General features: G+C 34.9%; 1 protein-coding gene across 4 annotated transcripts in view; it reads right to left on the bottom strand.

Moving 5' to 3' along the window:
* Nucleotides 1-25,732, bottom strand: part of DIS3 (DIS3 homolog, exosome endoribonuclease and 3'-5' exoribonuclease) — a 35,483-nt gene that overhangs the window by 4,221 nt on the left and 5,530 nt on the right. For all 4 annotated transcript variants that reach the window (XM_037800236.1, XM_037800239.1, XM_037800238.1 and 1 more), the window contains 12 exons: nt 22,798-22,965; nt 21,788-21,952; nt 20,541-20,654; nt 20,288-20,425; nt 19,568-19,714; nt 19,054-19,170; nt 18,705-18,806; nt 9,842-9,906; nt 9,641-9,725; nt 8,132-8,259; nt 5,555-5,641; nt 3,603-3,759 (listed from right to left, as the gene is read on the bottom strand). In XM_037800236.1, the coding sequence (XP_037656164.1) occupies nt 3,603-3,759; nt 5,555-5,641; nt 8,132-8,259; nt 9,641-9,725; nt 9,842-9,906; nt 18,705-18,806; nt 19,054-19,170; nt 19,568-19,714; nt 20,288-20,425; nt 20,541-20,654; nt 21,788-21,952; nt 22,798-22,965 (1,473 nt within the window). The remainder of the gene's footprint in view (nt 1-3,602; nt 3,760-5,554; nt 5,642-8,131; nt 8,260-9,640; nt 9,726-9,841; nt 9,907-18,704; nt 18,807-19,053; nt 19,171-19,567; nt 19,715-20,287; nt 20,426-20,540; nt 20,655-21,787; nt 21,953-22,797; nt 22,966-25,732) is intronic.

Here is a 25,732-nt window from a genome sequence, read left to right as displayed (position 1 = left end):
CAAACAGAACTGAAAATGCTTAGTCAAACTTTTAGAAGTGACTTTTAGTAAGGTAAAAAAATGAAAACAATTGGATTAGTGTAGTTAAAAAAGTTAACTATTGGGAAAAAAGTACTGGAAAAGGATACAGAAACTTGCCTTATATTGAAATTAATTCACATTACAAACTGTAGTATGGTTAATTCATCTATCCTATTATTTACACACTTCCCCAAAACTTTAACTTTTCCTTCTGCTACCAACAAGTGCTTCATCGTATTTTTTTCTCAAGTATTAGCTGGCATGCTTTCAACCCTTATCTAGCTTTCTTCCTACCCAGATGCTCTTATTGGGTCCTCCATTATCTGATCATCAAATGCTGGAAATTCTTTTGGCTTTTGTGACAAGCCCTCTCCTCAGGTGAGCTCATCTCTATCCAATAATTCTACAGGCCAATGACTTTATGTGAGCTTGACTTGTTGCTCAGTATCTCCCACTTGAATAGCCTACATGTACTCAAACTAAGTATGTCTAAAAATGAATGTATAATCCTAGCTCCAAACAATTTCAATATCCCTTATATCTTAACAAATGGCAAAGTGATCTATCTAGTTAGCAAGGCAGAAACTTGGGAGTCATACTCAATATTTCCATGTACCTTACTCTCTACATTCATCAAATCTTGTCAATTCTATCTCCTAAAAATTCCCTAGTCCATCCACTTCCCTTAATCCTCATGGTTGCCATCTTCCTAGTACAGACCACCACCATCTCCCAATTAAGCCAATATGTTAAACTCTCACCTGGTCTCACCACTTCCACTCTTGCCTCCTCTAATCAGTCTCCACATTGCAGCCAGTAATTGTTTTGCCTTGCTTAAAATCCTTCAATGTCTTTCTATTGTTTTTTTAAACATTGTTTTAAATCGAGGTATAACACACAGTAAAGTGCATAAAGTGCACCTATCTTACATGTACAGCCCAATAAATGTTTACACATGTATATCACAATCCAGATCAAGAAATAAATTAAAATCAGCACCCCAGGAAGCAAATATACCACATTTTGTTTATCCTTTCACATGTTGATGGACACTTGGGTTTTTTCCATCTTTTGCCCACTATGAATAATGTTGCTATGAACACTGGCAAAAAAGTATCTGTTTGAGTCCCTGTTTTCATTTCTTTTGGGCATATATATACCTAGAAGTGGAACTGCTGGGTCATATTATAATTCTATGTTTAACTTTTTGAAGAATTACTGAACTGTTTTCCACAGCAGCTGTACCATATTACATTCTCACCAGCAATGCATGAGGGTTCCAATTCCTACTCATCCTCACCAACACTTGTTTTTTTTTCTCCCTACTCAATATTGTCTGTGAGATTCATCCAAGTTGTATATAGCACTAGCTTGTTCTTTTTTGCTGCTTATTGCCAAAGATTAATTCACTGTTTGAAGAATTTCTCCAATCTCCTATGGAATATTTGGGTTGTTTCTAGTTTTTGGCTATTATGATTACAGTGGCTATGTACAGTCTTTTATATGTCTTTTGGTAGACACATGAACTTATTTCTCTTGAGTATATCCTAAGAGTAGGGTTGCTAGGTCACAGGGCAGGCATATATTTAGGCTTTAGTAAATAGTGCCAAACATTTTTTTCCAAGTGGTAGGTATTGCTGTTTGGTAAAGCCAAGATCCTTATGGATTATGAGGCCCCTACTTTTCCTTTAGATTTCAGATTAAATGTCATTTCTTCTGATATCTCTCCTGCTTCTTCCTCACCCTCACATTCTTTGCAGGTTAAGACCTAAGGATCTGTACTTTTGGAAAGCTAATCAGATTATTTTAATGCACTTCAATTGAGAACCACTGATTTTTTGCCTTAGTGGACCTTCAGAAAGAAAATCATGTATTTTAGTCACTCCCCATAAAGTACTTATTAGAAATTAATAAAATTCTCTTGACATAGAGAAAAATGGCATATAAAATGGTATATATGGTATATGAAATATTAACATAGTAATTCTACCTCCCTCAACCCATCATAAGATTTTAAAGTTGGAAGAGACCTTAAGTATCATCTAATTCAGTGATTCTCTAACCTGATCATTGAAATTATCTGGAAAGACTGTTTCTGTTTTAGAATGTTAGGAAAAAACAAAAATACACAAATATACAGAGCAAGAATTATACAATTGTGGAAAGTTTTTTCTAAATATTTAGATTCCAAGGTCCAAATCTAGACGTCAATTAATTTATTTTCCAGGATGCAGCCTAAGACTGGGATTTTTACAAAGTTCTCAAGTGATTCTGCTGACAAATCAGGTTTAGGAATCACTGATTCAGTATGCTTTCCCACCTACACAGGAATCTTCTCCTACATCCTTGTCGCAGTTGATCAATATTCCTCCACCTAAACATTTCCAAGGATAGGGAATTTACTAGTTCATAAAGAAAGTTGTTCAATTATTAAAAAAGAAACCATTGTTAAAAATTCTTTAATATACAATGAGCTAAAATGGTCTTCATCTATCTTAGATGTGACAGCAGCAAAGATTCTTAGTGTTGGGGAGGCAGAAGGCATTTTTACTGTTTCTTATTATTTTTCCCACATAGGCACTATACATCCATCTACAGACACTTTTCAAGTATCCAGATTGAGTTTAAAATCAAAGCAGGTATGGATACTGTGGGTATTTTCTATGCAGATGTTTTCCTTCCTTCAAAGTAGAAGCAAAAGTCAGAAACAAAATAAAATTGTACTCAGAAAAATATTCTGATCCATCAAACATAGCTGCTTTGTCCTACAGAGAAAGAGTCAAAAATATTCAAATCCTCCCCTTGCTCTACCTAGGTCTTAGGAAGAAATAAGACAATGAGAGAAAATCCTCCAATTTACAGCATACACCTTAGAGTAGAAGAGTGAGAAACTGATTCTGTTCTGATGTGCATGGTAGATGTAGGCCCAACATAAAGGTCTGAGTCAAGATCATGGACCAACACCATCCTGCCAGAATGAAGTTCTGAGATCCAACACCACTCCTTCCAGCTGTCCTCTGGACAGGAAAGATGGGGCCTAGACAGGTGATTCAGGGAAAGCCAATGTAAGCTACAAGTCACCCAAGAGTAAGCATGCCTAAATTAAAATCTATGAACCAAAGACAGCAGAAGCTAGGAGCTGGGAAATGGTGCCCTTTCTATATTTCTCCTTTTTCTATGCACCCAATAAACAGACTTCTTTCTTTATTTATAAATCTCTGAAATTAAGCAATTTATAGAAGCCATGAAGCATTATCAACATGAAGAATTTGTGTGAGGCACAGAGGTATGAAGAGCTAATTATATCCATGGTACTGCAAATAACTTAATCTGGAACATCTATCTGGCTTTAGCACAGGTGCCCTTAGTGGAGTGGAAAAGACATTAAAGGATTTTATTAAGCAGATGATCTCAATGTGGGAAGAGATGACCTTACGCAAGTTAGATTTTTTTTTTTAAATATACATTTTTGCCCTGAGAAACAATAAAACATTTATGGAGATGTGAATATAAACTATTTTTAGTGCAATGGATAACTTACAACACAAATACAGATACTTTTTCAAACGATAGGAACTTACCTTGGACTTGGCTGCCTTAACAAGAATTTCATAATTTGATGGGGGAGGAGCAGGATGTTTCCGAAGCAGGGCATGTTCCGAAAATTCTCCATGAATTTTTTTTGCAACAGAGATATTAGCAAGTAACATAAATTCTTCCACCATGGAATTTGTTTCTCTGCCAATGGAAAAAGCATTAAATAAGCAAAGAGAATCTGAGACTTCTCTATTTCATTATCTATTTACATGTTACCTTTTCTATCAACAAGGTAACGGAAGCATTTCCTGTGCAACCATTCATATTTATGTGCATAAAAGCATATTTCCAATGACTTATGGTTCCTTCATTTCTCAGCTACTATGCCAACAATCATTCCTTGTGCATCTACTGTGTGAGTAAATCTCACGCTAGAGGAGATTTTACAAATTGCACTCAAGGAAAATACAAGCTTTACTAACTCTAGTAATATATATCATCTACCAACAAAAACATTTTTAACCTCCCTTTACTGGATGAAATCCACAAAAAGTAAAGGTTACTAAGGAGAATTAAAAGTCATTTAAGTCATACAAATTTTGCCTTAAATTAAAATTTTCCCCCATGAATCACTGGAATGAAAAGATCATATTCACAGAAGTTAACTTGGGAGCTTACTGTGGTCCAGACATTGTAAGGATTTTATACACATATATGTGTGTGTGTGTTTGTGTATGTGAGTGTATATGTATATATAATGAAAAATAATCTGATACAATAGCCCTGTACTGATGATGAGTGGCATTACTCTCTTGCCTGAGGTCAGAATTATTATGAGTATCAGGATCCAAATCTGAGCAGGCTGACTTGAAAACTCTTCACCAATCTGATACAGCTTCTCATTCTCTATACAGTTATTCTATTTAAAGCCTAGTGTGTAAATTTTGCCTTCATTCAATGTTTTCTTTCTCCCAAGTCACTGAACATGGATTATTAATCCAGCATTCATATTTCCATTTTTAATAATAGCATCCTGAAACTTCTTGACAAGGTTCCTAGAGTATATTAGTTTTTTAAAGATTAGGAAAACCTTTGCTCATAGCTTTAAAAATCCAGGGACAATCTCTTAGGAATGTGGTATTTCTTCCTCTTGGTAAGAAGAAATGGGCAATATTCTACTTGGCAAAGCAAGAGTCAACATTTCCCCCAAAAAGCGCCAAATATTGGGCTCACTGTTAGTATTAACATTAGATAAAGTTCCCCTTAAGGTATTTATTATTTTATACCTACAAAACAGATCTGAGGACACTCCCTCAGGTTTTTAACCCTTGGTCATCTACTAGAAAAGTGAAAACATGTTTAATTTCAGAATTCATAAAAAAGAGACACAGAAAAGAGACCTCAACTCTGTGAATTAATTGAAAATATCCTTGCTTCTTAAATCTTAACCAACCCCCCCAAAAAATAACAATAACAACAAACATCTGAGTATTCTTCACAACACCCTCTGAGGCAGGTAACATTACCAATCATATTTTACAGGCGAATAAATTGAAGCATAGAGAGGTCAAATAATGTATACAAAATTATATAGACTGTAAGGGGCAGAAGCAGGATCCAGGCAATCTGACTTCAAACTCATGGTCTTGATCACTATTTTATCCTACCACAGTACTTAAGAAATTAACCAGGGCAATCTTCTTCTACCTATTGTAATTATTACTAGTCAAGTTCTAATATACCATACACCAAGACAACCAATTCATATTGGATATTTTTGTTATAATTGTGGATCCCAGTTTTATGTAAGAAAAACTAAAAATTGAGGTCATTTTTACTTTTCTATATATTTCATAAGCCAAGAAAATAAATGGTAATAACCATACTAGAAATACATACTCTGGATATCAACAGGTTTTGTTTCTTACTATACATACTACACATTACATTTAAGATCAAAATTTTATCTAGTGCACATAAAAAAAAAATGATATACCTAAGTTCCTTGGTTTGCAGATCTATGGGATCATGAGTTTCACTGTCCATGTGAAATCGAACTTCTGGGGAAGAAAGAGTCAAGGCCCTAAATAAAATTTAAAGAGGTAATTTAGTCAAGTATGCCAATAACAAAGACAGAATTCTGGAAATTACTCTCTTAAAATAGTAAACAACTATAGCAAATGTATAACAGTTGTCTTCTAAAGGCTTTATAACTATCTGGTAAGTTTTATGTTCTATTTTTGTGAATGTTAACGTTTTACAAATCTCAAGGGCATTTAACAAGAGGACAATAGCAGCACAAACAAAATCTGACTCCTTGTGCTTCTGAGGGTTTGAATATTGTCTACACCCAAACTATATGAGTTTTTATTGAGCTATATGGGGTTGTAATCACTTATAAAAAGGTGATTGGAAGTATTTTACATTCTGAACTGAAAACAATGTATTTATGGGGAGAGATGAGTAGAGGCAAAAGGAGAGCTACCATGGGTAGATCATCAACATCAGAAGATCCATAGTTCAAAAGCACCATCCACACAGATTCAACCAATAGAGTGGACTGACATCTAACACCACTAATATGTTACTAATACTAGCAATTTTAATGAGATTGGGTAACCATGGGAAATCATGGACAATGAAGAAAAGGGAGGAAAAAAATGAGATGAGGCAAATTAAGTGATACTCTGAGTCCTTATCTTCCTTGGGCCCACATCTTCATAAGAAGGGCTGCAGGGGCTATAATGGGGAGGGAATCTTGCGCTATGCAACAATTTAAACAAAGCTCTACATAAGACCTAATACGTGGTTTAATATATCTTCACCTAAAAAGCAATGTACGCCGATCACATTTCAATCATTTTTTCTTCCTACAACACTTAAATTGTTATGTCCATTCAGGAGTACTAACTCTTTAAAAAAAGGCAAAAGATACATATTTTCCACTGATCATCTTCCCCATTATAACTAAAACTCAGAAGATTCAAGGATATATTTAGTAGATGATCAACTGCTTAGAAAGTTAAAAATATAGACTACCTTTGAAGTTAAAAAAAAATTTCTTTCCAGCCCTAATTATGAGAAGATATATTACAAATTTACATCTCTTAATTTATACTGCCAAAATAAATACAGCTTCAAAATTGTTTTATTTCCTTTGCTTTTAAAACAAGCTTTCTAAAAAATATCTTTACACAAACTTTTTTCTAATGTCTGGCATACTATAAACACTCAATAAAAAATATTTGTTGAATACTGTCATTTCACGTTTCACAAATATATTTATGTCTCTTTTCTTACAACCTAGAGAGAAACAGGATTTTATTATTTTTCAGCATTGTTGCGAACAAAGAAAAGAGAGCTACAAATTCTGAATAATTCAGCAACAGAGACAGAATTTTGCATTTAAAAAAATCCAATCATGTTCCTCTTATTAACATCTAATTGATAAGTTTGAGGAACAGTTTTGGTCTTTGCTTGATAACTTTCTTTCGGTTTTCCTGCATCCAAATCTATCTTATCCAGTTTCAAGTTTCATATTTAGGAACATATGAAAAATTCCCAGAAAACTGGAGAGACAGTGGAAAAAGGAGAGACAGGCATAGCTCAGCATAACTTTCTAGAGAAACAATGTCCAATAGAGCTTTCTGTGGTCATTTGAATATTCTGTATCTGTGCTGTCCAGTAAGGTAGCCACTATCCACGTGTGGCTATTGAGTACTTGAAATGTATCTCGTGTGACTGAGGTACTGAATTTTAACTTTTATTTAATTTAATTAATTTAATTAGCCACATATTATGAAACAGTGCAGATCTAGAGTCTGTGCTCCAACCAACCAAAACACTTAGTAACTGCTTGTGACCCTACCTGTATGGGCACTGGAGCCAGAGAGAGGTATCAACATCAGAAAAGTTCATGTACTTGTTTTCCTATTTTTGATAATGCCTTTTGAGAACCAAATTTATTTTAATTACTTTACTTCAACAAGTTTGGGTTGGTATTCCTTTCCTTAAAACTTCTGTCACTAAACAGGCAAATGCCATGATATAACTAACAGTTAATGGCAAATTTGCCACTAGCTATCAGATCTTTCAAAAGACTGCTTCTATGTAACTTTCAATTGCTTAAAAAATGAAGGGTTTGGATTAAACTCTCAATTCCCTTCCAATTCTAAAGGGCAAGGAAGACTTCATCTACTTTTTTTGTTTGTTTTTTTATTTTTTTATTTTATTTTTTTCATCTACTTTTATTTAAAGAAAATCAGTGATCTGGAAACCAATTTCTAATTAAAATTAGAAACAATTCATAAAAAAGTCTTAAGGAGTTCTTGCCTTCCTGAAATTTCTTCAAGATATTTAACTTAAACATTTTAGTTTTTCGCACCTATTACAAGGACAAAACTCCTGAAAAAGCAGCAGTCCAGAATCATTTTGATAATATTTAATATGTATCTACTTAAAGGTCTCTATTAAATAATTCATTATTGTCTGTGATAAAACACTTATCTTAATATCAACAGGATATCTTAATACAATAATAAATCACATCTTAATAGATATTTTTGAAATGTACCCTTTTTCAATTCTTCGTTTTTTCAAAATTTTAGCTAGTTTATTTAGTCCACGGAGACTAGTAGTAATATCATCATTCATGGTTGCGGAATCAATTCTCATCTGAGCTTCAGCATATGTAAGAGAAGCCTAAAAAACAAAACAAAACTGTACAGTAATATAATATATATAAGTGATAAAACTGGTTTAGTTTGTCCTTACCTTGACTACATAAAATCCATGATTTCAGAAAAACCTAAAATGAATAGTAAACTAGAAATTCTGAGTTATAAGATTTATATGTCACACCTACCACCTCTGGTCCATTAACTCTTATCTGAGGCATTATACAATACTTACGTTAAAGTGAAATGGCAGTTAGTAAATTGTTTAAATTTAATTACTTTTACATTTCAAATAATGTCTAAATATTGAGATAATACTAAAATAAAATACAAAGGCAGGTTATTAGATCTATTCTCTGATAACTGCAAGTGAAATCTTTTCCAGATGCTCAGCAACTTGCCTATTTACTGGCAAACAATTAATGTACTAGTGTATACATTTCACAGGAAATCTATTAAAAATCTAAAATTAAGCATCTAAAGATGGGATAAATGGTAGTAGAAAAGATTTAAACATAATCTCTAATGACAACCCAAATACACAAATAACTGCTCTGTTCCTATTCCTTCCTAATGGGAAACCATCATTTTTTAACTTACTTAAATTCTAGGGAGAGTCAACTAATATATAAGAGCTAAGGGTTTCCCTTATAAAAATGTTTCATATTATGTTTCTAAATTTTTTTTCATGTAGTTCTGTTACACTGACAATGTCTGGGAGAATTATTAACTCTCCATATTTAAAAATATAAATTTTAGAAGGCTTAAATCATTCACACATCACTAGCTGTTAGTCTAATACCTTACTACTAGTTACTAAAAATAAAAAGAAAAGCATTAAAGAGAAAGATAAAGTAGCTAAGTTTGGAAAATGTATTATCTGAAGAAAAGAGGTTTAGCAAACCTCGGAAGAATTCTTAGGGCAAAATGAGAGAGAACATAAGGGAATTTGGGGAGAAGTACTAAAAAGGAAAAGGATGAGAAAGACAAATTGGCTCCAGTTTGTCTGAACAAAGATCTCAGGCTTGTTCTACTGGGATCCCACTATAATTTTTAATACTGTTTCTATGAGAAAATGTGAGGATGAAGATGGTGTATACTCTAACTAAAAACATTAACCATTTGTAAATTGGTACAACTTCAATTACTGTGGTTCTTGAGTTAGTGCCTAAATCCATTTGGACTTCTCAAATTTATAGGTTTTGTAAAGTTTCTAAATACAAGACGACTGCCAACCAAACTAATTTTTGAATAATATCAAGAAGTAAGCAGAGACCAGAAAAAAGTAGATTTTTACAGCAATACTGGGGAAAAAATTAACTTAAGCCTAACTTTTTCAAAGCAATTTAGAACACTGTTGAAAGTACTAAAGATTTTAACCATTAAAGATTAACTGTGACACTAACCTTTGAATTAATGGCACTTTTTGTAAACCTTGTTTTTAAGATTTCAGCATTGTGATTCATTTCCCAAATACATGAAAATGCCAGCCTATGGGGGAGAAGGGGATAGACAGTATTTGTTAATCGGAATCAGTTAAAGTACTAAAATAGTACTAAATACTACTAAGCACTAAATAGTCCTTATGAAAAAACATGCATAAATACCTGTCCACATCACATCTTAAGGAACACAAGTTAGAGCTAAGCAACTCTGGAACCATGTCAATCCTCTGTAAAAGATAAAAAAAGAGCCACAAATTCCTTAGCTATATCCATATTTTTACTTGAAGTTCTAGTCTCAAAAAGCATTAATGGGATAGGCGGGGCGAGACGGCGGATTGGTGAGCTGTATGTTTTAGTTACTCTTCCAGCAAAGTAGGTAGAAAGCCAGGAACTGTGTGGACTGGACACCACAGAGCAATCTGACTTTGGGCATACTTCATACAACACTCATGAACATGTCGAACTGCTGAGATCAGCGAAATCTGTAAGTTTTTGCGGCCAGGGGACCTGCGCCCCTCCCTGCCAGGCGCAGTCCCGTGGGAGGAGGGGCCGTCAGTGCCGGGAAGGAGAAGGGAGAACTGCAGTGGCAGCTCTTATCGGAAACTCATTGTACTGATCCAAACTCCAACCACAGATAGACTGAGATCAGACACCAGAGAATCAGAGCAGCCAGCCCAGCAGAGAGGAGACAGGCATAGCAAAAAACAGCAAGAAAAACTCCAAAATAAAAGCGGAGGATTTTTGGAGTTCTGGTGAACATAGGAAGGGGAAGGGCAGAGCTCAGGCCCTGAGGCTCAAATGCAAATCCCGAAGAAAAACTAATCTCTCTGCCCCCTAGATCTTTCCTTAATGGCCCTAATTGCTTTGTCTCTTAGCATTTCAATAACCCATTAGATCTGCAAGGAGGGCTTTTTTTTTTTTTAATTTTTTTTTTTTTTTTTCTGTTTCTAAAACAATTACTCTAAGAAGCCCAATACAGAAAGCCTCAAAGACTTGCAAGGTCAAGACAAGAGCAGAACTAAGAGAGCTCTGAGACAAAAGGCAATAATCCAGTGGCTGAGAAAATTCACTAACCACCACAACTTCCCAAGAAAAGGGGGGTGTCCGCTCATAGCCATCATCCTGATGGACAGGAAACACTCCTGCCCGTCGCCAGCCCCATAGCCCAGAGCTGCCCCAGACAACCCAGTGTGACGGAAGTGCTTCAAATAACACGCACACACCACAGAATTGGGAGTGGACATTAGCCTTCCCTGCACCCTCAGCTGGTTGTCCCGGAGTTGGGAAGGTGGAGCAGTGTGAATTAACAAAGCCCCATTCAGCCATCATTTCAGCAGACTGAGAGCCCCCCTACACAGCCCAGCAGCCCAGAACCGCCCTGGGAGGACGTCACTCACATGTGACATAGCACAGTCATCCCTCAACAGAAGACCAGGGGGTGCACGGCCTGGAAGAGGGACCCACTTGCAAGGCTCAGGGGCCATACGCCAATACCAAGGACTTGTGGGTCAGTGGCAGGGACAAACTGTGGCAGGACTGAACTGAAGGATTAGACTACTGCAGCAGCTTTAAAACTCCAGGATCACCAGGGAGATTTGATTGTTAGAGCCACAACCCCTCCCTGACCACCCAGACACATGCCCCATATACAGGGCGGGCAACACCAACTACACATGCAAGCTTGGTACACCAATTGGACCCCACAAGGCTCACTCCCCCACTCACCACAAAGGCAAAGCAGGGGAGAACTGGCTTGTGGAGAACAGGTGGCTCGTGGATGCCACCTGCTGGTTAGTTAGAGAAAGTGTACTCCACGAAGCTGTAGATCTGATAAATTAGAGATAAGGACTTCAATTGGTCTACAAATCCTAAAAGAACCCTATCAAGTTCAGCAAATGCCAAAGGCCAAAAACAACAGAAAATTATAAAGTATATGAAAAAACCAGATGATATAGATAACACAACCCCAACCACCCAAATCAAAAGATCAGAAGAGACACAGCACCTAGAGCAACTAATTAAGAACTAAAGATGAACAATGAGACCATAGTACAGGATACAAAGGATATCAAGAAGACCCTAGAAGAGCATAAAGAAGACACTGCAAGACTAAATAAAAAAATAGATGATCTTATGGAAATTAAAGAAACTCTTGACCAAATTAAAAAGATTCTGGATACTCACAGTACAAGACTAGAGGAAGTTGAACAACGAATCAGTGACCTGGAAGATGACAGAATGGAAAATGAAAGCACAAAAGAAAGAATGGGGAAAAAAATCGAAAAAATTGAAACGGACCTCAGGGATATGATAGATAATATGAAATGTCCAAATATAAGACTCATTGGTGTTCCAGAAGGGGAAGAAAAGGGTAGATGTCTAGGAAAAGTATTCAGAGAAATTGTTGGGGAAAACTTCCCAAATTTTCTAAACACCATAAATACACAAATCATAAATGCCCAGCGAACTCCAAATAGAATAAATCCAAATAAACACACTCCAAGACATATTCTGATCACACTGTCAAACATGGAAGAGAAGAAGCAAGTTCTGAAAGCAGTAAGGGAGAAGCAATTCACCACAGACAAAGGAAACAGCATAAGACTAAGTAGTGACTACTCAGCAACCACCATGGAGGCGAGAAAGCAGTGGCACAATATATTTAAAATTCTGAGTGAGAAAAATTTCCAATCAAGGATACTTAATTCAGCAAAACTCTCCTTCAGATTTGAGGGAGAGCTTCAATTTTTCACAGACAAACAAATACTGAGAGAATTTGCTAACAAGAGACCTGCCCTACTGGAGATACTAAAGGGAGCCCTACAGACAGAGAAACAAAGAAAGGAGAGAGAGACATGGAGAAAGGTTCAGTACTAAAGAGATTCGGTATGGGTACATTAAAGGATATTAATAGAGAGAGAGGAAAAATATATATGACAAACATAAACCAAAGGATAAGATGGCTGATTCAAGAAATGCTTTCACGGTTATAACATTGAATGTAAATGGATTAAACTCCCCAATGAAAAGATATAGATTCGCAGAATGGATTTAAAAAAATCAACCATCAATATGTTGCATATAAGAGACTCATCTTAGACACAGGGACACAAAGAAATTGAAAGTGAAAGGATGGAAAAAATATTTCATGCAAGCTACAGCCAAAAGAAAGCAGGAATAATAATATTAATCTCAGATAAAACAGACTTTAAATGCAAGGATTTTATGAGAGACAAAGAAGGCCACTACATACTAATAAAAGGGGCAATTCAACAAGAAGAAATAACAATCATAAATGTTTATGCACCCAACGAAGGTGCCACAAAATACATGAGAGAAACACTGGCAAAACTAAAGGAAGCAATTGATGTTTCCACAATAATTGTGGGAGACTTCAACACATCACTCTCTCCTATAGATAGATCAACCAGACAGAAGACCAATAAGGAAACTGAAAACCTAAACAATCTGATAAATGAATTAGATTTAACAGACATATACAGGACATTACATCCCAAATCACCAGGATACACATACTTCTCTAGTGCTCACGGAACTTTCTCCAGAATAGATCATATGCTGGGACATAAAACAAGCCTCAATAAATTTAAAAAGATTGAAATTATTCAAAGTACATTCTCTGACCACAATGGAATACAATTAGAAGTCAATAACAATCAGAGACTTAGAAAATTCACAAATACCTGGAGGTTAAACAACACACTCCTAAACAATCAGTGGGTTAAAGAAGAAATAGCAAGAGAAATTATTAAATACATAGAGACAGATGAAAATGAGAACACAACATACCAAAACCTATGGGATGCAGCAAAAGCGGTACTGAGGGGGAAATTTATACCACTAAATGCATATATTAAAAAGGAAGAAAAAGCCAAAATCAAAGAACTAATGGATCCACTGAAGAAGCTGGAAAACAAACAGCAAACCAATCCTAAACCAAGTAGAAGAAAAGAAATAACAAGGATTAAAGCAGAAATAAATGACACAGAGAACAAAAAAAAATAGAGACGATAAATATCACCAAAAGTTGGTTCTTTGAGAAGATCAACAAGATTGACAAGCCCCTAGCTAGACTGACAAAATCAAAAAGAGAGAAGACCCGTATAAACAAAATAATGAATGAAAAAGGTGACATAACTGCAGATTCCGAAAAATTAAAAAATTATAAGAGGATACTATGAACAACTGTATGGCAAAAAACTGGATAATGTAGAGGAAATGGACAATTTCCTGGAAACATATGAACAACCTAAACTGACCAGAGAAGAAACAGAAGACCTTAACCAACCCATCACAAGCAAAGAGATCCAATCAGTCATCAAAAATCTTCCCACAAATAAATGCCCAGGGCCAGATGGCTTCACAGGGGAATTCTACCAAACTTTCCAAAAAGAACTGACACCAATCTTACTTAAACTCTTTCAAAACATTGAAGAAAATCAAACACTACCTAACTCATTTTATGAAGCTAACATCAATCTAATACCAAAACCAGGCAAGATGCTACAAAAAAGGAAAACTACCGGCCAATCTCCCTAATGAATATAGATGCAAAAATCCTCAACAAAATACTTGCAAATCGAATCCAAAGACACATTAAAAAAATCATACACCATGACCAAGTGGGGCTTATTCCAGGCATGCAAAGATGGTTCACCATAAGAAAATCAATCAATGTATTACAACACATTAACAATTTGAAAGAGAAAAATCAAATGATCATCTTAATAGATGCTGAAAAAGCATTTGACAAAATCCAACATCCGCTTTTGATAAAAACACTTTAAAAGGTAGGAATTGGAGGAAACTTCCTCAATATGATAAAGAGCATATATGAAAAACCCACAGCCAGCATAGTACTCAATGGTGAGAGACTGAAAGCCTTCCCTCTAAGATCAGGAACAAGATAAGGATGCCCGCTATCACCACTGTTATTCAGCATTGTGCTGGAAGTGCTAGCCAGACAAAGAAATAAAAGGCATCCAAATTGGAAAAGAAGAAGTAAAACTGTCATTGTTTGCAGATGATATGATCTTATATCTGGAAAACCCTGAGAAATCGACGATATAGCTACTAGAGCTAATGAACAAATTTAGCAAAGTAGCGGGATAGAAGATTAATGCACATAAGTCAGTAATGTTTCTATATGCTAGAAACGAACAAACTGAAGAGACACTCAAGAAAAACATACCATGTTCAATAGCAACTAAAAAAATCAAGTACCTAGGAATAAACTTAACCAAAGATGTAAAAGACCTATACAAAAAAAAACTACATAACTCTACTAAAAGAAATAGAAGGGGATCTTAAAAGATGGAAAAATATTCCATGTTCATGGATAGGAAGACTAAATGTCATTAAGATGTCAATTCTACCCAAACTCATCTACAGATTCAATGCAATCCCAATCAAAATTCCAACAACCTACTTTGCAGACTTGGAAAAGCTAGTTATCAAATTTATTTGGAAAGGGAAGATGCCTCGAATTGCTAAAGACATTCTAAAAAAGAAAAACGAAGTGGGAAGACTTACACTCCCTGACTTTGAAGCTTATTATAAACGCACAGTTCTCAAAACAGCATGGTACTGGCACAAAGATAGAGATATCGATCAATGGAATCGAACTGAGAATTCGGAGATAGACCCCCAGATCTATGGCCGACTGATCTTTGATAAGCTCCCAAAGTCACTGAACTGGGTCATAATGGTCTTTTCAACAAATGGGGCTGGGAGAGTTGGATATCCATATCCAAAAGAATGAAAGAGGACCCCTACCTCACACTCTACACAAAAATTAACTCAAAATGGACCAAAAATCTCAATATAAAAGAAAGTACCATAAAACTCCTAGAAGATAATGTAGGAAAACATCGTTAAGACCTTGTATTAGGTAGCCACTTCCTAGATTTTACACCCAAAGCACAAGCAACAAAAGAAAAAATAGATAAACAGGAACTCCTCGAGCTTAGAAGTTTCTGTACTTCAAAGGAATTTGTCAAAAAGGTAAAGAGGCAGCCAACTTAATGGGAAAAAATTTTTGGAAACCATGCATCTGACAAAAGACTGATATCTTGCATATATAAAGAAATCCTACAACTCAAGGACAATAGTACAGACAGCCCAATTATAAAATGGGCAAAAGATATGAAAAGACAGTTCTCTGAAGAGGAAATACAAATGACCAAGAAACACACGAAAAAATGTTCAGCTTCACTAGCTATTAGAGAGATGCAAATTAAGACCACAATGAGATACCATCTCACACCGATTAGAATGGCTGCCATTAAACAAACAGGAAACTACAAATGCTGGAGGGGATGTGGAGAAATTGGAACTCTTATTCATTGTTGGTGGGACTGTACAATGGTTCAGCCACTCTGGAAGTCAGTCTGGCAGTTCCTTAGAAAACTAGATATAGAGCTACCATTCGATCCAGCGATTGCACTTCTCGGTATATACCCGGAAGATCGGACAGCAGTGACACGAACAGATATCTGCAGGCCAATGTTCATAGCAGCATTATTCACAATTGCCAAGAGATGGAAACAACCCAAATGTCCTTCAACAGATGAGTGGATAAATAAAATGTGGTATATACACACGATGGAAACTACGCGGCAGTAAGAAGGAACGATCTCGTGAAACATATGACAACATGGATGAACCTTGAAGACATAATGCTGAGCGAAATAAGCCAGGCACAAAAAGAGAAATATTATATGCTACCACTAATGTGAACTTTGAAAAATGTAAAACAAATGGTTTATAATGTAGAATGTAGGGGAACTAGCAATGGAGAGCAATTAAGGAAGGGGGAACAATAATCCAAGAAGAACAGATAAGCTATCGTGGGTAAATTTAACATTCTGGGAATGCCCAGGAATGACTATGGTCTGTTAATTTCTGATGGGTATAGTAGGAACAAGTTCACAGAAATGTTGCTGTATTAGGTAACTTTCTTGGGGTAGAGTAGGAACATGTTGGAAGTAAAGTAGTTATCTTAGGTTAGTTGTCTTTTTCTTACTCCCTTGTTATGGTCTCTTTGAAATGTTCTTTTATTGTATGTTTTTTTTCAAATTATTATTTTTTTATTTTTCATACAGTTGATTTAAAAAAAAAAAAAAAGGAAAAAAATATGTAGAGCCCCCTTGAGGAGCTGCTGGAGAATGCAGGGGTATTGGCCTACCCCACCTGGATGGTTGCTATGATGACCACAGACATAGGGGATTGGTGGTTTGATGGGTTGAGCCCTCTACCACAGGATTTACCCTTGGGAAGACTGTTGCTGCAAAGGAGAGGCTAAGCCTCCCTATAATTGTGCCTAAGAGCCTCCTCCCGAATGCCTCTTTGTTGCTCAGATGTGGCCCTCTCTCTCTAGCTAAGCCAACTTGAAAGGTGAAATCACTGCCCTTCCCCCTATGTGGGATCAGACACCCAGGAGAGTGAATCTCCCTGGGAACGTGGAATATGACTCCCGGGGATGAATGCAGACCCGGCATCGTGGGATGGACAACATCTTCTTGACCAAAAGGGGGAAGTGAAAGGAAATGAAATAAGCTACAGTGGCAGAGAGATTCCAAAAGGAGCCAAGAGGTCACTCTGGTGTGCACTTTTATGCACAATATAGACAACCCTTTTTAGGCTCTAATGAATTGGGGTAGCTGGTGGTGGATACCTGAAACTATCAAACTACAACCCAGAACCCATGAATCTCGAAGACAATTGTATAAAAATGTAGCTTATGTGGGGTGACAATGGGATTGGGAAAGCCATAAGGACCACACTTCCGTTTGTCTAGTTTATGGATGGATGAGTAGAAAAATAGGGGAAGGAAACAAAGAAACAAACTAATAGACAAAGGCACCCAGTGTTCTGTTTTACTTTAATTTCTCTTTTTCACTTTAATTATTATTGTTGTTATTTTTGTGTGTGTGGTAATGAAGGGGTCAGGGATTGATTAGGTGATGAATGTACAACTATGTAACGATTTGTTTTGTATGACTGCATGGTACATGAATATATCTCAATAAAAAGAAGATTTAAAAAAAAAAAGCATTAATGAACAAGAAAAAAAAAGGAATGTTTTGATCTTGTGAACAGGAGAGGAAAGAAAAATGTGTAATAAGTCTGTCCTAGAAAAGAAGTCATACAAAAATTGTCCTGGAAGGGAAGCAATGAAAGAAAACTAGACTTCATGTCAGGGGATCTACATTTTAGTCCTACATTAACCACTTAGCTGTCTCCTGAAAGCCTGAAATCTCTGCTCTATATAATAACTTTGTACTATATAATTGCCATAAGTTCTAGTAGATCTATGAATGGACAGTTTTCCAATGCTTAACACAAAATAGTGGTGTGTTACAAATATTAAAAAAGAGAGACACTTAAATTTTATGGAAAAAAGCTACATATAAGAACTTTGATAACTAATCCATAACAGACTAAGCTTCAGCTTAATTTTCCCCTCTACTTCCATAATTTCTCTCTTTAAATTTATGGGGACCCTGCTTACAGAAGAATTTAAGATAATCTGTTACAAAAAAGACTCATTACTTAAACTTTATAAAATATAGAAAATACATTTTAGTTATCCATAGATGAGACAATGCTATACAATAATTTATATCAACTACATCTATTTGTTATTTGGGCCACTCAAAAACAAAAAAAACACTGCAATATCTTAACTGATTTAAAACCACTTTATTCCATGTATTTCCTTTAGCTAACTCATGTGCTATCCCAAACGGTGACTGTGCAAGTTTCAAAAAGTGCCCATGATTGTTACAAATTAGCTATGCACAATTAATATAACAGTTATCCACCAAGTTTTACTAAATCCTGAGGCTGTCCTTTCCTCAGAAACACCATGTGATTTTATTAAGAATAAAATACATAATAAAAAAGTTAAAAACACCATGTGATTTTATTAAGAATAAAATACATAATAAAAAAGTTAAAAGCACATATCAAAATTCCATTTTAAATTCAACACATTATTTACCTTTTCACAAAGATACACAGTTGTTCCTCTTCTGGCTGATTCTTGATCTAAAGCATTTCCTGGCCTAATGAAATGGCTAACATCAGCAATATGAACACCAACCTTAAAAAGAAAAAAATAAAAGATGTGAAAATGCTTAACTGGGTAAATGTATTAACAGAGTCTTAATAAGAAGAAATTTAGCTAAATCAGTTACATCTACCATTTTAACCTTGAACAGGTCAGTTTCTGTACCTATAACTATGCTTACAACAAATGTTCACAAACAGAAATTTTATATTGGTTCAAAAGAAAATGAACTAAAGAACAGAACCAGATTTAGATAATGCAGTCTTTATAATATAAATACCTCCAAATTTCCATTTCCAAGTTCTCTACAATGTAGAGCATCATCTATATCAGTACACCCTGGTGGGTCAACACTACAAATACACAGATGCCTCAAGTCTTCTCGGTTTTTCATGTCCTAGAGATGGCACATTTATAAAGAAATGAAGAATTATTTTGATAGTAATACTACAATCAAGTTCTTGAGAAAGCAAAATATCTATATAAAGCAACCTTGCTTTATTTCCTGAATGATAATCAGGCATTACGATTTCAATTACTGGTGGTTTACTCAACTTTGAAAAAACATAACTTATGCTATTGTCTATTCCTTAGAAAAATTTATCTTTCAGTAAAGAAACAGTTGGTTTCCGTGATACTCAAGAGTGCTTAAAATGCAGCAGGGTGTGGAACACTATGGTTTCCACATATTTAAAAGCATGTATATATAAAAAAATAAAATTTAAAGCATCTATAAACATTAAACTAGATCATATATCATAATTCATAGTCACTAAGAATTCTTTTCAACTGACCTGTTCAGTAATGCTCCAGGGCATCTTAGGCAGAAAACTAAGAACAGCTTGTGAAAAAGGCTGATAGGGAACATCGTGTTCAAGCAGCAAAACTTCTGTTTCAGTCTCTTTATCTCCAACATCACCTAAATTTTTTACAAAGTGTCCCTAAAACATAAAAGTATTATTAGAAAGGCATATTTTACAGCATTTAAAAAAATTATATTTCATTATCAAATTAAATCCTTGAGCATTTACATATCACCTTAATGTTTCTAAATGTGCCCACCCATACCTTCTGTTTAAAAATGACCTCTCAGTAAGTTAAAACTGAAAACGACAAGACCTCTCAAGTAATTTATGATGGAGATTTCACTAGGATTCAGTTCTTGACTCACAAAGTTTATTTCCTATTATTTTTCAAGTTCAAAAGTGTGTTTCAAATTCAACAGCTTTAAAATGTGTTTATTAGAATATATTTAGATTCCAACAACCTTTCTCATGTATGACCAATAAAAGTTATTTGTTGGAAACTACAGAAGTAACTATATAATTTATATTGGAATTTCATAAAGTTGACTTTCAAATTGGATACATTTTTAATGAGGTAGGTTTGTGAAAAATCCCTAAATTTCAGTATAAATTCTATACTAAAGTAGATTTTATTTTCACTAAAAGAAGAACTTGTATTCCAAGTCTTTAATTAAATACCCTAGAATGAAATTTAACATTTAGGCTTACATTTGGGTATCTGGAATTTCTGGGCCAACCATCAATAGCAACAATAATTCTTCGTCCTTCTAATGTGGAAGCCTGCCTGGTTTCTATCCGAATTCGAGGAATTCTCTTATCAGCAGGTGTAAAGAGATGTCTTCTTGACTGGAGAAAATTAGAAAAAAAGTTTTCACACACACACACACACACACACCTCAAGGACTGGGAACAGAGGGATGGCGATAAGTCCTATTACAAGTTCTATTACATATATACTCACCTCCTTAATATCCGACTTAGAAAGCATGCCACAATATGGTCGCCAATTCCTTTTTATTATTCCTACAACTCTACCAGTAGGCTTTAACATTTTTTCATTTACAACAGTCTTCAGCTGAGATTTAAAAATAAAAATCTTCAATTATTTTCTCTCCAATTATGAGGCAATTTCTCCCCAAATTAGAATATTTTTATGTATACTAATATATCCAGGCATTAAATTATGACATAAAACTATAAGAATCTTGATGCTTCAAAATTCTAAGCAACAGCACGCTAAACCATTCTAAATAGTTTCATAATAATAAAGTACTACAAAAGCAGACAATCAAAAAAACAAACAAACAAAACACAAATATAACTGAATAAAGATGGCAGAACTCAATTCTTTTCAGTTTAAGTATAGGGATTTACTGATTAAAACACAGGTCTGGGAGTTAACTAGTGTTAACTGGGACCAGCGTTTTAGTACTAGTCTGTACTAATTAGATGTGTGGCCATGGGTGACTAGTTCCCACTTAGCCTTTATTAAATAAGAGATGGATCTTTAAAGGTTTTTCTTTATTCAAAATAAAACCCCAAATAAAGTGTTTATTACTAGAACTATCAGAAGGATCTTGTAATTATATTTCACCTCTAACACTCTCCTTTGGCCTGGACTCTCCAAGAATAATGTTTATAGTAAGACTTCTAAGTACTGAATATAACCTTATGGAAAAAGAACTGCCAATGTTGTATGAATTCAAACTATTTGTTGTTTTTTTGTAATTTATAAAATTGGGAAATAATTAATAGGTCATATCAGGTAGACTCTAGCTCTTAAGCAATCACTGAAAACATTCTCTTCCCAAGAAATATTATGGTAATAAAGAAGGAACTAGTAAACATACTCCATTATAAAGGCCCAGAAGTACATCTATTATATTAAGGGAATTGTAACATTATATAAGAGCATTTCAGAAAATTTCAAATTTGTTATTATTAAGACCTCACTAATTCAGATCAGAAAGTCAAAGATTCCCAATTTCATACTCAAATTAACAGTTTCTTTGTATTTAAAATCCATTTACTTGAGCAAAATAAGATTCTAAAAAGCTACTTAAATGCTTAGAGGGAAAAACACCAACAACGTGTTTGACATGTATTAAACATATTAATTATAATTTTATTCAGTAAATCTGAAAGCTAATACATTAACTAATGATACAAAGTTGCACAGGCAAAAATAAAACCTTCTTGGTTTCATACAATGCATTCTTTCTCTTCTTCTTCCTCCACATCGTCTTCATTTTGACCTTCATCATGCAAAACCACAGAAGACGGTGCTACCCACTGACTCTTGGGGAAAAGTTCCACAGCCACAATATCTTCATGGATAGCTCGGTTTAAATTTTTAAGTCCTTGTACAATTATCTGTTTAAAATAGCAAATGGCATTTGCCCAAATATTTTTAGTGGCAATAATAGGTAGGTTATCTAGAAAAAGTTTCTATGTACTCTGAGTGTCTCTATGTATGTATAATTTCCTCCTTTATATGTTTCCTTTATATACATAAAAATATAAAAAATATTTCCTTTATATATCAAAATATAGATATATACATATGTGTATATGTGTGTGTATGTATGTTTGTGTGTAAATGTAGCATCTCTTTACTCCTATCCCTTAAGTGCTCAATATTGGGTAGGAAAAAAAAAGGTTCAGAAAAGATGGGTTGTGTTCATGAGTCCACCAAATTCTTACACTAGTACTAAGAGACCTTGGGGAAACTACCTAACCTATTTAAATCTCATCATCCTGAGTGGTAAAATGGAAAAAAAAAAAAAAAAAGTTTTATAGTCTGTGTTGAAGATGAAATGTAGCATGCAAAGCAGTTGGAAGAGTACCTGGCAAATAGTGAGTACTCCAAATATGGTGGCTATTTGCTTTAAAGTATGTGAAGCACTTTGGAGCAATTATATGCTATGAAAATGATATTTACCATAACTGATCATAATATATAAAATAGAAGCATCCTACTTTTTATTTGATTGACTAGATTTTTATTCTCTTACAAGTGGGTTCATAGATTTTTTTTATTCCATAACCAGTTTTTCCAAAACAGTGGTTAACTCTACTACTAAGACCTCCCATATAACTGTTTTCAAGCTGATAAACTGGATATGACATTTAAATTCTCATACAAATGTTTAAACACTTACTAACGATAAGGATCAAAAAGTATTATAACATATAAAGGAATTTATCTACACACTTGCCTCTTTATTTTCTTCATTGTCTCCATGAATCCATACTGTAGCTTCTAAGTAATTTTCCCTACTGGCTCTAAATGTTCCCTGAAGGTATGTACCAGATTTTATGCCTTGTTGTAGCTTACTTAAAGGAAGATGCTCTGAAAATATTATTTTTCCACTTTCTATTTCATTCTGTGAAGTAAGAAAATTGAGGTAATAAGTCCTCCAGACACTCGATACACCACTATTATTATGATCAGGCAATTTAAAAAAACACATTCACATTATGGTATATACAATTCTATGAATTTTAAAGAACACAGTGAGAAAAGATATCTTTGTATTCTTAGGGCCACTTATACAAATATTTGAATTCCATTACATTTATGTGTTCAACACACACATACCTCATTATCCCTCCCAAAATGAACATGCAGCTCAGTGATCAAGTAAGCAAGTACGTAGCCTCATCTCTATGAGAAGATAAGCACAAGCAAAGCTATTTTTGACTATTTTAAATAGCTGAAGATATAGGCTAGGAACTGCTTTAACTCTACCACAATATTCATTCACAATATTCCTGATTCTTAGAGATGTCAATATCCAAATCCTGACTACTTGGCTCTTTAACTTCCTTCCTAATTTCCCACAACCATTTTCCACCTTCAAAGAAGATCATTTTACACCATCTATTTTTTTTCTTAACTCTCCAACTCCCCCATTTTCCCACCTCATTCTCAATCTCTATACTGAGAATTAGAAGCAGTCAGTAGAGAATTATGTTGTCTTCCCACCAAAGAATCTGCCAACCGATTTGCATTCATACCAAAAACCTCAGATTTCTGTCCTGTACAATGAATGGAATGTCTCTTTCACTTATACACCATTCAAGAACTTTGTCTGGCAATTATCCTCCCTGAAATCACAAATTTCCCCTCTCTATTGTAACATTCCCACCATTATATAAACTTATAATAACATGCCATTAAAAATATACAAATAAATAAATTTTGGGTTCCCTTTTAGACACTGACTTGATTCTCTACTCCACTCATAACAAAACATTCCAAAAATATCTATAATCCTTGTATTACTGATTTCACCTCCAATGTCTCATAAATCCACTCCAATCAAGCTTTCATTCCCAGTTAACTGACCCATCACTGTCAAAGCCCCTAACAATATACTATTTTGACAAATTCAGCGGTCCATCCTCAGTCTTAGCAGAATTGAAAAATTTGATCCTGCCCTCCTAGGGACACTTTAGTGTCCAAATTCACATTTTCCACTCCTAGGTCTATACTCAAGAGAAAACATTATGTCCATGCAAAAACTTGTATGCTAGCATCATCATTCATGACAGCCAAAAAGTAGAAAGAATTCAAATGTTCACTAACTGATGAATTTGTGTAAATAAAATGTGGTATATCCATACAATGGAATATTATTCTGTAATAAAGGGAAATGAAGTAATGATATGTGTTGCAACATGGATGAACTGTGAAAATATTATGCTAGGTGAAGGAAGTCCGTCACAAAAAATGACATATTATATAATTCTATTTATATGAAATGTCCAGAATAGGCAAATTTACAGAGACAGAAAGTAGATTAGTGGTTGCTTAGGCCAGGGGAAGGAGTATTAGGGGGAGATGGGAATCAACTGCTAATGGGATTCTGTTGGGGGTGGGGGAGGAGCTGAAAATGTTCTAAAGTTAAGATTGTGGTGATGGTTGTGTAATTATGTGAATATTCTAAAACACACTGAATTTGTATACTTTAAATGGGTGGACTGTATGGTTTGTGAATTACAACTTGATAAAGCTGTTCAAAAAAAAAGTTTACTAACCCTGCCCTAAATGATCTCATCTGATCTCCTGGCTTTATATACCACCAATACATTGATGACTACCAAATTTCTATCTCTAGTCCTCTCTCCTTGATAAACTTCAGACTTTTGAATATACCACAAAGCCACTAATGAGTATCTCAAACAATGCTTAAAATCATATTTGTGATTTCCTCATAATCCTGCTTCTCCCTTATTCCTGTGTAAATAAATGGCAGTATAACTCATCTAGTTGCTTAGGTAAAAAGTCTACGGTCATTTATATTCTCTTATGCACCACATTCAATCCATCAGCAAGTCCCAAAACATCTATTTTTAAAATATACCCAACATCTGACAACTACTCACAACTTCAACTGCTACTACCCTGGTCCAATCTTGTCTTCTCTCCCCTGAACCACTACAATATCCTCCTAATTGGAAGATCTTGCTTCCAATATATTCTATTCACAGCAGCCAAGAGAATCACATAATTTCCCTGCTCATGAACTACAACCCAAATTTTTTTTTCATGACTTAGTATATCCTATACAATCTGGCTTGCCTACATCTGACTTCATTTCTAACATTCTTGCCCTTTCTTACTCCACCCAGCCATGCTTCTGTGTCTTAATCTTGCCAAGATTATTCCAGGCTCAGGACATTTGAACTAGCTATTTCTTCCGCATGAAATTCTCTTCCCCTAGTTATTAGCATGGCTTACAAATTTGAGACTCAGCTATAATGTACCTGTCTCAAAGAGAGCTTATTTAGTTAACATCCTTCATATCTTGACTTAGACACTACTTCTTCTAGGAAGCCTTGACTCCCCAAATCTGGGTTAGGTGCCTTTGCTAAGTAATCAGTTCTGCTACAATTCTTGTTTTGAAAACAAATTTGTTTCAATAAGAATAATACATTAGAAAACATGAGGTAAATGCAGAATACTACACCTACCTGAATCAAGCTGCACAGGATTACACAAAACACATATACCTCAAACACCTACCAGTTAACTCAGATCACCTTGTGAGCCTCATCTGAGGCAACAACTTTGCATCTGATTTCAGATAACCCTCTTTCCACCACTTCACAAAGTTTTTGAGTATTTTGAGTGTTGTGCTCCTAACT

Source organism: Choloepus didactylus, chromosome 12, assembly GCF_015220235.1.
Source record: "Choloepus didactylus isolate mChoDid1 chromosome 12, mChoDid1.pri, whole genome shotgun sequence".
Lineage (NCBI taxonomy): Eukaryota > Metazoa > Chordata > Mammalia > Pilosa > Megalonychidae > Choloepus > Choloepus didactylus.
Note: the sequence above shows the minus strand (reverse complement) of the source record. Positions and strands in the feature narration are given on the sequence as shown.